The 15962-nt window shown below is 42.9% G+C and overlaps 1 protein-coding gene across 8 annotated transcripts in view; it reads left to right on the top strand.

Annotated features, from left to right (window-relative positions):
* Window positions 1-15962, top strand: part of LOC135538943 (regulatory-associated protein of mTOR-like) — a 172203-nt gene that overhangs the window by 16125 nt on the left and 140116 nt on the right. For all 8 annotated transcript variants that reach the window (XR_010455515.1, XR_010455512.1, XM_064964850.1 and 5 more), the window contains exons 3-4: window positions 625-727; window positions 12620-12702. Coding sequence is in view for 6 of the 8 variants with exons in the window: in XM_064964850.1 (XP_064820922.1) it covers window positions 625-727; window positions 12620-12702 (186 nt within the window). In the remaining 2 variants the exon portion in view is untranslated. The remainder of the gene's footprint in view (window positions 1-624; window positions 728-12619; window positions 12703-15962) is intronic.

The following is a 15962-nucleotide window of genomic DNA, read 5'->3' as shown; positions in this document are numbered from 1 at the left end:
TTTCTACCTTCCGAAAATACCTCCTATTGGGACAACTGATGCGTCCCCTCCTTCAGTGTGGAACTAAGCCTGTAACTGAGTCATTTTGCATGCCGAACAACCCAAGGCAAACTGAGCACCTTGTCCAGCTTCGCCAGGTAGGCGGCCTGTTCCTGATCTTGCACCTTCAGAATTCAAATGCTAAGATGGCTTGTGTGATATTATGCTATTAGTAGAGTGACAACCAATGTCATTTGCTAGGTTATCTATGCGCTGTTGAAAATGTTTTACCGGAATAAAAGTCCACTACCAGAGGAAAGTGGGAGAACAAAAAACGTAGGCGACGTTGCCCCTCGATACGCGTTGATTCATCTTGAAAGGAAAAGATGCATATCTGATATTTAAATTGAAGGAAAATCAAGAGGCTGACATTGTTATCAGATGCCTGCCCCAGAGCTGTGTAGTGCATGTATGAGGAGTCAAGTCTGAGCGCCTCTGTGAAATGTGAACATCCTTCACCCAAATAATGTAAATAAACAGGGTCTGTTCACTCTGTATATGAGTGCATGGGTTTATCTGAAAAACAATCCCAATAAAGTGTGTTCAGAGGCATGTGTATTGACTTCCCTGTCTCCCCCCCCCCAGATGAAGACAGTGAGTGTGGCCCTGGTGTTGTGTCTCAACGTGGGGGTGGACCCTCCTGACGTGGTCAAGACGTCACCCTGCGCTAGACTGGAGTGCTGGATCGGTAAGAACACACACACACACACACACTTGCATAACCTATTCCATACTCAAAAAACACACACACATAATAAAGCCATTATTATCTTAAACAAGACATACCTATGGGAAATATTGGCTTTCTTCTAATGTATCCAACCTTCTCCCCAACCCATGTTACCTTGAAAGTCCTGAGCTCATCTAGTTGATGTTCCGGGCGCTAAAAGAACTGCGTATCCAGTACAACTTGGAGATAACCCCGTCAGTGAGCATAACGCGACCTCGGCTTTCGAAAACATTATATTCGATGCACTTCAAGGACTTATTTGCAGTGTCATTTCCATCTGTAGATGTAGCCTTCATGCGCCAGGGTATTTTTGGGAAGCACGAAGAGGATACATTCGGTTTCCATTGCTTGTCAGGGACATCACCAGGACTTTGGATAAGTGAGTGCTCCTGGAAAGTTGGTGGACTAGAATTTCCTCCTCCTATTGCAGGCTTACTATCTGTGTATTCATCCACTCTTGCATTAAGACATGGGTCGTTTTCTCAGACTCAAAAAATACAATGATTTGCCGGTACCCCGTTAGTCCCTGGTTTTCAGGGCTGAGCCCCTGGTTGAGCCCCTTCTCCGCTGTGCAACCGCTGTGCAATCGGGTTTCCGAGCCGGTCACGGGTGCACCTCAGCCACGCTCAAGGTACTAAACGATATCATAACGGCCATCGATAAAAGACAGTACTGTGCAGCCGTCTTCATCAAACTTGCCAAGGCTTTCGATTCTGTCAATCACCATATTCTTATCGGCAGACTCAGTAGCCTTGGTTTCTCTGACTGCCTTGCCTGGTTCACCAACTACTTTGCCGACAGAGTGCAGTGTGTCAAATCGGAGGGCATGCTGTCCGGTCCTCTGGCAGTCTCTATGGGGGTGCCACAGGGTTCAATTCTCGGGCCGACTCTTTTCTCTGTTTATATCAATGATGTTGCTCTTGCTGCAGGCGATTCCCTGATCCACCTCTACACAGCCGACACCATTCTATATACTTCCGGCCGTCCTTGGACACTGTGCTATCTAACCTCCAAACAAGCTTCAATGCCATACAACACTCCTTCGGTGGCCTCCAACTGCTCTTAAACTCTAGTAAAACCAAATGTATGCTTTTCAACCGTTCGCTGCCTGCACCTGCACGCCTGACTCGTATCACCACCCTGGATGGTTCCGACCTTGAATATGTGGACATCTATAAGTACCTAGGTGTCTGGCTTGACCGGTAACTCTCCTTCCAGACTCATATCAAACATCTCCATTCGAAAATCAAATCCACAATCGGCTTTCTATTCCGCAACAAAGCCTCCTTCACTCATGCCGCCAAACTTACCCTAGTAAAACTGACTATCCTACCGATCCTCGACTTCGGCGATGTAATCTACAAAATAGCTTCCAACACTCTACTCAGCAAACTGGATGCAGTTTATCACAGTGCCATCCGTTTTGTCACTACATTTAAGTCATTACATTTAAGTCATTTAGCAGACGCTCTTATCCAGAGCGACTTACAAGTTAATTTTTACCTTTTTTTTTTATTTAACCAGGCAAGTCAGTTAAGAACACATTCTTATTCTTCAATGACGGCCTGGGAACAGTGGGTTAACTGCCTGTTCAGGGGCAGAACGACAGATTTGTACCTTGTCGGCTCGGGGGTTTGAACTCACAACCTTCCGGTTACTAGTCCAACGCTCTAACCACTAGGCTACCCTGCCGCCCCTAAAGCACCTTATACCACCCACCACTGCGACTTGTATGCTCTAGTCGGCTGGCCCTCGCCCCATATTCGTCGCCAGACCCACTGGTTCCAGGTCATCTACAAGTCCATGCTAGGTAAAGCCCCGCCTTATCTCAGTTCACTGATCACGGTGGCAACACCCATCCGTAGCACGCGCTCCAGCAGGTGTATCTCACTGATCATCCCTAAAGCCAACACCTCATTTGGCCGCCTTTCGTTCCAGTTTTCTGCTGCCTGTGACTGGAACGAATTGCAGAAATCGCTGAAGTTGGAGACTTTTATTTCCCTCACCAACTTCAAACATCTGCTATCTGAGCAGCTAACCGATCGCTGCAGCTGTACATAGTCTTATCGGTAAATAGCCCACCCAATTATACCTACCTCATCTCCATACTGTTTTTATTTATTTACTTTTCTGCTCTTTTGCACATCAATATCTCTACCTGTACATGACCATCTGATCATTTATCACTCCAGTGTTAATCTGCAAAATTGTAATTATTTGCCTACCTCCTCATGCCTTTAGCACACAATGTATATAGACCCTTTTTTCCTACTGTGTTATTGACTTGTTTATTGTTTACTCAATGTGTAACTCTGTTATCTGTTCACACTGCTATGCTTTATCTTGGCCAGGTCGCAGTTGCAAATGAGAACTTGTTCTCAACTAGCCTACCTGGTTAAATAAAGGTGTTCTCAACTAGCCTACCTGGTTAAATAAAGGTGAAAAAAAAAATGAATCTCCGGTGACTTCCCTGTTCTGACCTCTTCCAAGAATAATGAATGCTGAGGGTTCTTTTTAAGAATAATATTTGTATTAATAGCATATGAATGATTTGCAATTAGATTGCTGGACAATCAAAGCCATCCATCCAACCTATTTATTCATATCTGGTAGTTGATAGATTGGGCCTAGTTATTGTTCATTTACAGCATACATTTGCATTCATTCTCTTAAATCTCTTAAAATAGCCTATATTACTCTTGTGTACTGTTTGTCTTTCTGGACTGTCTGCCTGTCTTGGTGAGAATCTTAAGTTAATAAAATGCTTCAAATAGAGTTCTTAAGTTTGTGCCTATTGTTCCTCGCCGGCCAGGGTAGGGCAGCACTGTTATAGCCTTGTGAATCTCTCAAGCATATTTTTTTTTTATTGGAAATGGGAGAGATCACTACTGATTTCAAAACAAAATGGACTACTTTCTCATTCATATTGTCAAGACATGAGGTGAGTATCAAAATAGTTTAAAAATATGTCCTTGCCTTCAAGTTGAATCTCGGGTAGATCTTTAGTCTGTATATATTGTGCGGTAGCAGAGAGAACAGTCTATGATGAGGGTGGCTGGAGTCCTTGGCAATTTTTTGGGTCTTTCTCTGAGCCTAATCATAGGCTGTTACTTTGTCTCTACAATCACATTGTTTTACTTTTTTATATTCATGTGAGTCATTTTTAATTGAATCGTCCAAATGTCGGTCTTTCACCAAGGTCATTTTGTTTCATGGAATGTTCTAATTTCATGACTGATGAAAGTTCAGTGTGCTATAGCCTAATATTCTGCCCATATGAACACATTGGTTTTAGGCCATATAAAGATCAGCAATGCATGATTTAATGAAAGCAGCAAACCGACACATTGATTCACTTTGATAAAATAATTAGAAGTGGGCCGGGCATCTAAAGATTAATTCCCACATTTTTTTACACAATCCAACGTGCTGTCTCTTTAGAACAGAAAGTAAGCCAAAATGCCCTCAGTCACCAAGCTAGGTAAGTGATTAATAAGACTGAACTAAATCAAAGGTAATTCAATAATAAATATTGTTTCACCTTTAACCAATAGTCTAACAAATGAGCAACTCGTGACTAAAATATAAAGACTTTTGATGTCTTTTATTAAGACATCCACTTAATCAAATTTCAGCCAGCCTGAACCGCCTGCACCCCGACCCCCACCAGTCAAGTCAATAACTCAACTCTCCCAACACAATTTCTTCCCCGTTCAGTCATACCTATATTTTTATTCCCTGTTCAGTCACACCCCACTCAGTTTTAGGATCTTAGTGAAACATTCATTGTTGGTTTCGGGTGTGTTAGGCCAAGGACCGAGTGACAACTCACAGGACGGCAACCAGGGATTGCCTAAAAAGGTATCTCCCCTGATGTGGGCATGTTTTCAATACAGACTCCTTTAGTCGAACTGTATTCCATATAAGGCATCCATACCTTGTAAAAGTTATTCAGTGTAGCCTTAGTCTTGTAATAAATCACATCTAGTGATACTTAACTTGACATTGTCGGAGGATAACAAACCTTCCAATTAATGGCAATGCATTTCTTAGCCCCTATAAATGCTTGGTTACACAGTTTCTTAAGTTTAAGTATCAACATTTTCAAGCAAACAAACCGGGGAGGAGGGAGAGTCTTTAGACATGCTGAGATAAAAGAACATACACTCAGAATTTATCCAACCTTCACAAGACCATACAGTACATTCAGAAAGTTTTCAGACCCCTTGACTTGTTCCACATTTTGTTACATTACAGGCATATTCTAAAATGTATTAAATAAGGTGTTTTCCTCATGAATCTACACACAATACCTCATAATCACAAAGCGAAACAGGTTTTTAGAAATGTTTGCTAGTTTATACATTTGCATAAGTTATGTACTTAAAAAAAGGAGTTTCAAACCCTTTGATGTGAGACTTCAAATTGAGCTCAGGTGCATCCTGTTTCCATTGATCAGCCTTGGGATGGTTCTACAACTTTATTGGAGTCCACCTGTGGTGAATTCAATTGATTGGGCATGATTTGGAAAGGTCGAAGGAATTTTCGGTCAAGCTCCGAGACATGATTTTTGTCGCTGAACAGATCTGGGGAAGGGTACCAAAACATTTCTGCAGCATTGAAGGTCCCCAAGAACACAGTGGCTTCCATCATTCTCAAAGGGATGACATTTGGAACCACCATGACTCTTCCTAGAGCTGGCCATCCAGCCAAACTAAGCAATCGGAGGAGAAGGGCCTTGGTCAGGGAGGTGACCAAGAAACCTGACAGGGGTCCAAAGTTCCTCTGTGGAGATGGGAGAACCTTCCAGAAGTACAACCATCTCTGCAGCAATCCACAAATCAGGCCTTTATGGTGGAGTGGCCACAAAGCCTTGAGTCTTCTTGGGTATGATGCTACAAGCTTGACACACCTGTATTTGGGGAGTTTCTCCCATTCTTCTCTGCAGATTCTCTCAAGCTCTGTCAAGGTTGGACCAGGAGCGTCGCTGCACAGCTATTTTAAGGTCTCTCCAGAGGTTCGATCGGGTTCAAGTCCGGGCTCTGGCTTAGCCACTCTAGGACATTCAGTGACTTGTCCCGAAGCCACTCCTGCGTTGTCTTTGCTGTGTGCTTAGGGTCGTTGTCCTGTTGTAAGGTGAACCTTCGTCCCAGTCTGAGGTCCTGAGCACTCTGGAGCAGGTTTTCATCAATAATTTCTCTGTACTTGGCTCCGTTCATCTTTCCCTCGATCCTGACTAGTCTCAAATCAAATTTTATTTGTCACATACACATGGTTAGCAGATGTTAATGCGATGTTAATGTGAGTGTAGCGAAATGCTTGTCTCCAGGTCCCACTGAAAAACATCCCCACAGTATGATGCTGCCACCACTGTGCTTCACCGTAGGGATGGTGCCAGACATTATGCTTGGCATTCAGGCCAAAGAGTTCACTCTTGGTTTCATCAGATCAGAGAATCTCGTTTCTCATGGTCTGAGTCCTTTAGGTCCTCTTGGAAAACTCCAAGCGGGCTGTCGTGTGCCTTTTATTGAAGAGTGGCTTCCGTCTGTACTTGCTGCCAAATGTGCTTCTTCAAAGTACTGAGTAAAGGGTCTGAATACATATGCAAATGAGATTATTTTTTAAATATACATCTACATAAATGTCTACAAACCTGTTTTTTTTCTTTGTCATTATAAGGTAGTGTGTATAGATTGGTTAGGGGGAGAGAAACGTTATCCATTTTAGAATAAGACTGTAAAGTAACTGTGGAAAAATTCAAGTGGCCTGAATACTTTCCCAATGTGCTGCAACATGCAAATATGTCCCCTTTTGTGTTTTACACATCCAGCAGTGGAATTACATTTCTAAGTGCATGTAATTCAGTTTCAGTGGCATATAGTATGTTCTTAAACTGCAGTAATTTATGTCTGAGATGAGGAATGCCCAGTCATGTTCATATCATCAATAGCTTCTATCAGGTCTTCCTCACCTTTTTGTTTTACATGTTTTGTCATTGGAAAATTCCTCCAACCCTTGATACAGTTTGGAAATCAACTTTGGATGTTCGTCAGACTGCCTTAAAATAGCATCTGGCTTGTCCAGTGTTTGCTGCATAGAGAGAATAAAGGGTTGTATCTGCAGAATTGTTCCTCACCTGTGTCAGACTGGTCTTCCCTGGCTGCCTGCTGAGATCCCTGTCACCATCTGATCCTCCTAAAAATGAGGGATGACAAAGAATTACCTTGGTGTACATGTCTACCATCAGTTCAATATGGAACTTTGTATCATTCACTGATATTGCTAATATACTGCAAAATTCACCTGAGTTCCATAGACTGGTCTTCCCTGGCTGTCTGACCCTGCTGGGGCCCATGTCACCATCTGATCCTGCTAAGACATGTCGAGCATAGTGTTGTGTACTGACTGCACCAGGCTGCATTCCTGCGGGTCCCGACAGAGATCATTGCAGCGCTGTTGGCATTTTTCATGCTGTGGGTGGTCAGACTGACGACTAGGATGCAAATATTTTTTTTGTCCCACAGATTATTTGGAAACTGCCTCTTTCTGCTTTGTATGCAATAGTCTACCTATTGTATTAACAGCACATCTTTTTCGCATTATTCACACACACAGAATTTTCTGCTTCAACCTCAGTAGCCTACCTCGCCTAGTTGGGTGTGAGTTCAACGGTGCGTAGTATGTGTGGTCTCATTGATATAGAGTAGGCTGCCTACATGCGCGGAGAATCACGTGGCGGTTAAATTGAATATGAAATGAACTTAAATATGATTAGACTTGTTTACTACAGTATCTAAATACATATTGATAATGGAAAGTGGAGGGCTCTCAACCAACGTGAGTCGAAGTGCAATCAACACATTTAATCTTCAAACTATGCTGAGCCAGTATTGATTACCCGTTTTATTTGTCTCTGCCTGCAAATCGTCCTTGAAGGTAGGCTACATCCTATAGGGCCATGCAAAACGTGCAGGTGTCGCTGTCATCATTCCTGCTGCTTCCAGTTCTGTAGCCATACCTGTGAGATCAGGTGCCCGTGTGGTCTCATTTAAATAGTATGCTATAGCCCATGCATTGGATGACGAGCACGGGGCAGGTGTCTTTCCAAGGAAATGTACTTCCTAAATAGGCATATGATTAGGCTATAGTTTACTACATTGTCTGGAATATTGATCATCCATATTTCTTTTTTTTTTTTTTTTTTTTAAATATTTTAATTAAAAATATATTTTTTTCTCCACTTTTGTTTAACCAGGTAGGCCAGTTGAACAAGTTCTCATTTACAGCTGTGACCTGATAAAGCAAAGCAGTGCAACAAAAAACTACAGTTACACACAGGACAAACAAGTACAGTCAACACAATAGAAAATCTATATAGTGTGTGTGCAAATGAAGTAAGGAGGTAAGGCAATAAATAGACCATAGTCGCGAGGTAATTACAATTTAGCAAATTAACACTGAAGTGATAGATGTGCAGATGAGTGTGCTGGTAGAAATACTGGTGTGCAAAAAAGTTACTAAAAACAATATGGGGATGAGGTAGGTAGGTGAGTGGGCTATTTACAGATGGGCTGTGTTAGGCTGCAGCGACCGGTTAGTTGCTCAGATAGCTGATGCTTGAAGTTAGTGAGGGAGACTCAAGCTTCAGCGATTATTTTTTTAAATTCTTTTTTGTCATTTAAAAAAAAAAAATAATAATAATTTGCAATTCTTTCCAGTCATTGGCAGCAGAGAACTGGAAGGAAAGGCGGGCAAAGCAGGTGTTGGCTTTGGGGATGACCAGTGAGATATACCTGCTGGATCGTGTGCTAAGGGTGGGTGTTATGGTGACCAGTGAGCTGAGATAAGGTGGGGCTTTACCTAGCAGAGACTTGTAGATGACCTGGAGCCAGTGGGTTTGGCAATGAATATGTAGCGAGTGCCAGCCGACGAGAGCATACAGGTTTCTGTGGTGGATGGTATATGGGGTTGTGGTGACAAAACGGATGGCAATGTGATAGACTGCATCCAGTTTGCTGAGTAGTGTTGGAGGCTATTTTGTAAATGACCGCTGAAGTCGAGGATCGGTTTTACGAGGGTATTGTTTGGCAGGTTGAGTGAAGGAGGCTTTGTTGCGAAATAGGAAGCCAATTTTATTTTGGATTGGAGATGCTTAATGAGTCTGGAAGTAGAGTTTACAATCTAGCCAGACACCTAGAATATGTGGACAACTACAAATACCTAAGTCAGAACCGTCCAGAGTAGTGATGCTTGTCGGGCGGGCGTGGGCAACGATCGGTTGAAGAGCATGCATTTAGTTTTACTAGCGTTTTAAGAGCAGTTGGAGGCCATGGAAGGAGTGTTGTATGGCATTGAAGCTTGTCTGGAGGTTTTTAAGTGTCCTAAGAAGGGACAGCTGTATACAGAATGGTGTCTGCTGTGGAGAGTTGAATCAAGGAATCACCCGCAGCAAGAGCGACATCATTGATATATACAGAGGAAAGAGTCGGCCCGAGAATTGAGTTGGCGAACCAGGCGAAGCAGTCATTAGAAAAACCAAGGCTATTGAGTCTGCCGATAAGAATACGGTGATTGACAGTCGAAAGCCTTGGCCAGGTCGATGAAGACGGCTGCACAGTAATGTCTTTTTTCGATGGCGGTTATGATATCGTTTATTATCTTGAGCGTGCCTGATTTGCACCCGTGACCAGCTCGGAAAATGGATTGCACAGCGGAGAAGGTACAGTGGGATTCTAAATGGTTGGTGACCTGTTTGTTAACTTGGCTTTTGAAGACTTTAGAAAGGCAGGGCAGGATGGATATAGGTCTGTAACAGTTTTGGTCTAGAGTGTCTCCCCCTTTGAAGAGGGGGATGACCGCGGCAGCTTTCCAATCTTTAGGAATCTCGGATGATACGAAATAGGTTGAACAGGCTAGTAATAGGGTTTGCAACAATGCTGGTGGATAATAAAATTTTCCCACTTCTAAAATGTAGGCTGTAGAAATAGCTCAAGAGAAAGTGCTTCTCCAACTCTGCTCTCTTCAAACAACATCTAGCACATTGGCTGATACAGCCAAGTAATACAATATAAGGGCCATGTGAGAATCTCTGGAAATCTCACCTATTTCCTAAGTAATTTTTGTGCGTTTTGATATTACCTTGCGGGGATCATGGCTGGCAAGTGATCTGTGTCACATATGCCTAAAATAACATTGCGGGACTGCAGTTGGGTTTGGTACCAGTTCTTGCGGTAGCAGTCAAGAAAATATGATGGTTATTATATCAATATTTGCACAAAAAAGTGTTTCCACCACCATTTCTCACATAATTTTACAGATACGAAAAGATCCTACCTTGTCTATTTTTATGTTTTGTCGACATTTGGAAAGTTTACCGACATTTGCTGTTTCCATCAGGCCTGTCGTGAGTCTTTTTTTTATCCGACATGTACTTAACTCTCAAAGGTTGTATGGAAACCTGGTTAGAGAATAATGATAATTATTCTGATAAAGGAAAAGTGACCTTTTCACAAAACAGAACCATACAAAGTCAAAACAAATGTTTAACATTGTGGAAATTATAACAAGTTAGTGAAGGGAATTCAGAAATGTATGAAAATGCAACAACAAAAAAATCAGATAAGCGAGAGCTCCATTTTAAAACCACTTAGAATGTATTTGTTGCCACACTAGGATCATGCACTCCTCCTGAAGCATATTTAGAGCTTTTGTTATTCCAAAACATTAAATACAGTTATCCTGTCTTAGAAACATAGTGATATAATATTATGACCGTATTGCCCAGCTCTACATCCAAGTTTTGTAAGTAATCTCATAACAGCATATAAGACTGAGAAGAAACCAGACAGACAAAATGACAGTAATAATTAAACAATACACCTCCATATATGGTTTGACAAACTGAAACCACATGAAACTCTGGAATAACTCAAGACCGTTCCATGGTAGCGTTTTATGAAAGGAACCATTTAACACATTCAAAAAAGCAGACACGTCTGACAGGCTGCTCCTGTTTCATTGTAGACTTTTACTGGGGACAATGCAACATGTCAATCATCAGATCACGGTTTATTTAAAGATAACTGTGTAGAATAACCCTAAATGCACAATCATTAGCTATCCTTCTCTGACCCTCCTCAGCCCACCCTCTTCTTCCTTCCTTCGTTTTACAGATCCCATTTGCAGAGAAATGAATGTGTCATCCCACTTTAGGGTTGTCTAAGGTTTGCTCACTGCAGTTTCATTACACTGCACAATATACATTTATTATTTCATTAACTTGCTGGCTACTGGAAATATATCTATCAATAAATATACTTTTCTCACAAAAAATGGTCTGTCCCTGAATATGCATATTGTCAATACATCCGGTAATTTCTAAATCAATAATGTTATTGTCTGCATTGTGGGCAGAATTTGATATCTCATAATCTATAATGCGCGCTGTGCTTGATACAATTTGATTTCTTCTTGTCAATATTTCAATCCAAAGCGCTGGGGAGATTTCTCTGTGTTATGTAGTTTAATTTGATAAGAGAAACGGCCTACTAAACAAGTGGCAAGGGATTGTGATACTGGTTCTCTATTGGGTTAACTGTCTCATCTGAATCTCTGCTTCATTGTGATGGCACTATTGGAAACTATCTGATCTGTTACTTTGGATCTACTTGACTTTTACCTTCCCATCTCATGAACAGTGTAAAAGCACCGAGCACGTCCCCATTCTCATCGACGGGGCTGTTGTGGAGCAGGTTGAGAGCTTCAAATTCCTTGGTTGTCCACATCAACAACAAACTAGATGGGTCCAAACACACCAAGACAGTTGTGAGGAGGGCACGACAAAGTCTATTCCCCCCCAGGAAACTAAAAATATTTGCATGAGTCCTGAGATCCTCAAAAGGAGAATTATACAGCTGCAACATTGAGAGCATCCTGACCGGTTGCATCACTGCCTGGTACGGCAATTGCTCGGCCTCTGACCGCAAGGCACTTTAGAGGGTAGTGCGTACGGCCCAGTACATCACTGGGGCAAATCTGCCTGCCATCCACTGCCTCTACACCAGTCGGTTTCAGAGGAAGACCCTAAAAGACCCCAACCACCCCGGTCATAGACTGTTCTCTCTACTACCGCATGGCAAGCGGTACCGGAGTGCCAAGTCTAGGACAAAAAGGCTTCTCAACAGTTTTTACCCCCAAGCCAGAAGACTAACCAATGGTTACCCGGATTATTTGCATTGTGTGCCCCCAACCCCTCTTTTATGCTGCTGCTACTCTATTTATCCTATGCTTAGTCACTTAAGCTATACATTCATGTACATACTACCTAAATTGGCCCGACCAACCAGTGCTCCCGCACATTGGCTAACCGGGCTATCTGCATTGTGTCCCACCCACCAACCCTTCTTTTTACGCTTCTGCTACTCTCTGTTCATCATATATGCACAGTCACTTTAATTCCTACATGTACATACTACCTCAATAAGCCTGACGAACAGGTGTCTGTATATAGCCTTGCTACTCTTTTTTTCAAATGTCTTTCTACTGTTTTATTTCTTTACTTACCTACACACACTCACACATACCTTTTTTTGGCACCATTGGTTACAACCTATATGTAAGCATTTCACTAAGGTATACACCTGTTGTATTCGGCGCACGTGACAAACTTTGATTTGAAAAGCAATGTTTCTCGCTAAATATCAGATCAAGTATTATGAGCAATGTGGTCATTTTTCTGCATTTCACTAATGTTTTGTGGACAGAACATTTCATCCTATGCTGTGCTGGTTGTACTTATGTCTAGTGTTGTCTGTCTATGATAATGAGGTGTCTGTGTTTCCTCTCCTCCAGACCCTCTGTCCATGAGTCCACAGAAAGCCCTGGAGACCATCGGAGCCAACCTGCAGAAGCAGTACGAGAACTGGCAGCCCCGGGTGAGTGAGTTCACATGGCCCCCATGTTCTCCCTCCTCTCCCACCTCAGAGACCTTCCACCCACAAACACCAGTCTGTACCTGTACGTACTGTGTTGTGGATCCCTGTCTCGCTAGTCTCTAGACTGGCTCCTATACGGCTTAAAGCTATGTCCCACGCGTGCACATAAGCCAACGCACTTACACACCAACCCATACCATCTCTCTCTCTCACACACACACACACACCGTCCCACTATCCACACCCCCCACCCCCCACCTGTGCGTCCCTGTTCTCAGTGTCGATATGGGCTCTCTGAGTAGTTGGATCTGTTCTCTCTGAAGTGGAGTTGTGTGTTTGGTGTCACTGAAGTCAAGTTGTATTGGCTGTGTAAGCCCATAGCTAACTTGGTGCCCTTAGTGTTGATATGTTAGACACTTACAGCAAACTTAGTATAGTTAGGATATTGTGTGTGTATGGAGTGTACTGGCATTCTGTGTACAGTGTGCGTGTGAGTTCACAAAGTTTGTGTATGTGAGAGCGAGCGTGTGTACTGGCGGCTAACGCTATCCTTCCCCAGCAGTGAGCAAGGGCCTCTCCTCATGTCTGTAACCTGTCTGTGGCTAAGAGCTCAGAGCTGGAGCAGATGGCTGGGGCTACCCTCACCTGTATCTCCTAAACACCCACTGGCACAGGGGGGAGCACAGAGAGCATGAGTATGTGAGAAGTATGGAATGGAAAGGAGATTTGAGCGTGGGAAGGACAGTAAGAAGAAGGGAGAGCGTGAAGAAGGAGAGAGTAAAACAGACCAGCTGAGTGTGGGCTGAGTGAGCCAGAGGTCAGAACCAGATGGTGGGAGAGAGAAGGAGCGGGGGAGTGTGAAAGCATTCAGTCTCTTTCAGCCTCAGGACTTATGCCTACTGCTAGGCCACAGACCAGAGACCACTTCTGGCCACAGACCTCTCTGTATGCTGTAACTAATAATACCAGCACTGAGCTGAACTTACCCTCTTACCCGTCACGCTCTGACTTTGGGTTCATGTCAAAACCACTGTTTGTTCATGAAAATGAAATTGGACCTAAAATAACCTTGTGTTTCAGATGCATCTAAATATACAAGATACAGTATCATTTATAGTTGAAGTCGGATGTTTACACACACTTTGGTTGGAGTCATTAACTCGTTTTTCAATCACTCCACAAATTTCTTGTCAATAAACTATAGTTTTGGCAAGTCTGTTAGGACATCTACTTTGTGCATGACACAAGTAATTTTTCCAACAATTGTTTACAGACATTATTTCACTGTATCACAATTCCAGTGGGCCAGAAGTTTAGATACACTAAGTTGATTGTGCCTTTGAAACAGCTTGGGAAACTCCAGAAAATGATGTCATGGTTTTAGAAGCTTCTGATAGGCTAATTGACATGATTTCAGTCAATTGGAGGTGTACCTGTGGATGTGTTTGAAGGCCTACCTTCAAACTTCAGTACCTCTTTGCTTGACATCATGGGAAAATCAAAAGAAATCAGCCAAGACCTCAGAAAAAACATTGTAGACCTCCACAAGTCTGGTTCATCTTTGGAGCAATTTCTAAACGCCTGAGGATACCACGTTTATCTGTACAAACAGTACACAAGTATAAACACCATGGGACCACGCAGCCGTCATACCGCTCAGGAATGAGACGTGTTCTATCTCCTACAGATGAACGTACTTTTGTGCGAAAAGTGCAAATCAATCCCAGAACAGCAGCAAAGGACCATGTGAAGATGCTGGAGGAAACGGGTACAAAAGTATCTATATCCACAGTAAAACGAGTCCTATATTGACATAACCTGAAAGGCCACTCAGCAAGGAAGAAGCCACTGCTCCAAAACCGCCATAAAAAAGCCGGACTACGGTTTGCAACTACACATTTGGACAAAGATCGTACTTTTTGGAAAAATGTTCTCTGGTCTGATGAAACAAAAGTAAAACTGTTTGGCCATAATGACCATTTATGTTTGGAGGAAAAAGGGGGAGGCTTGCAAGCTGAAGAACACCATCCCAACTGTGAAGCACGGGGGTGGCAGCATCATGTTGTGGGGGTGCTTTGTTGCAGCAGGGACTGGTGCACTTCACAAAATAGATGGCATCATGAGGATGGAGAATTGTTGCTTCAATATATCCACATCTCAAGACATCAGTCAGGAAGTTAAAACTTGATCTCAAATAGGTCTTCCAAATGGACAATGACCCCAAGCAAAATGCCTCAGTTCCACCAGCTCTGTCAGAAGGAATGGGCCAAAATTCACCCAACTTATTGTGGGAAGCTTGTGGAAGGCTACCCAAACCATTTGACCCAAGTTCAACAATTTAAAGGCAATGCTACAAAGTACTAATTGAGTGTATGTAAATAAAAAGTTTGTTAGACTACTGTTACATATTTTTTGGAAAGAAATAAAAGCTGAAATAAAATATTCTCTCTACTATTATTCTGACATTTCACATTCTTAAAATAAAGTGGTGATCCTAACTGACCTAAGACAGCTATTTTTTAATAGGATTAAATGTCAGGAATTGTGAAACTGAGTTTAAATGTATTTGGCTAAGGTGTGTGTGTGTAAACCTCCGACTTTTACATTTACATTTACATTTAAGTCATTTGGCAGACGCTCTTATCCAGAGCGACTTACAAATTGGTGAATTCACCTTATGACATCCAGTGGAACAGCCACTTTACAATAGTGCATCTAAATCATTTAAGGGGGGGGGTGAGAAGGATTACTTTATCCTATCCTAGGTATTCCTTAAAGAGGTGGGGTTTCAGGAGTCTCCGGAAGGTGGTGATTGACTCCGCTGTCCTGGCGTCGTGAGGGAGTTTGTTCCACCATTGGGGGGCCAGAGCAGCGAACAGTTTTGACTGGGCTGAGCGGGAACTGTACTTCCTCAGTGGTAGGGAGGCGAGCAGGCCAGAGGTGGATGAACGCAGTGCCCTTGTTTGGGTGTAGGGCCTGATCAGAGCCTGGAGGTACTGCGGTGCCGTTCCCCTCACAGCTCCGTAGGCAAGCACCATGGTCTTCAACTGTACATGTAATAGTCTTCACTTTCGACTTTCAATGATAACCTGAACCACAACCCTGTTGTACAAAATCAACTGTCTTCCTTCCTGTGTTCTGAGAACTAGAATGGCCACCTCGTTGGTACTTAATCAGTTACTTCCAAGCCCAGGGCCTGTACTGCCCATGTTTGGAGGGACTTTCTCCAGTGCCAGCCTAACCTGTCATGTCTCTCTCTC

The sequence above is a fragment of the Oncorhynchus masou genome, chromosome 5, assembly GCF_036934945.1.
Source record: "Oncorhynchus masou masou isolate Uvic2021 chromosome 5, UVic_Omas_1.1, whole genome shotgun sequence".
In the NCBI taxonomy this organism is placed as follows: domain Eukaryota; kingdom Metazoa; phylum Chordata; class Actinopteri; order Salmoniformes; family Salmonidae; genus Oncorhynchus; species Oncorhynchus masou.
The sequence above is the reverse complement of the archived record's forward strand: the minus strand, read 5'-3'. Positions and strand labels throughout refer to the sequence as shown.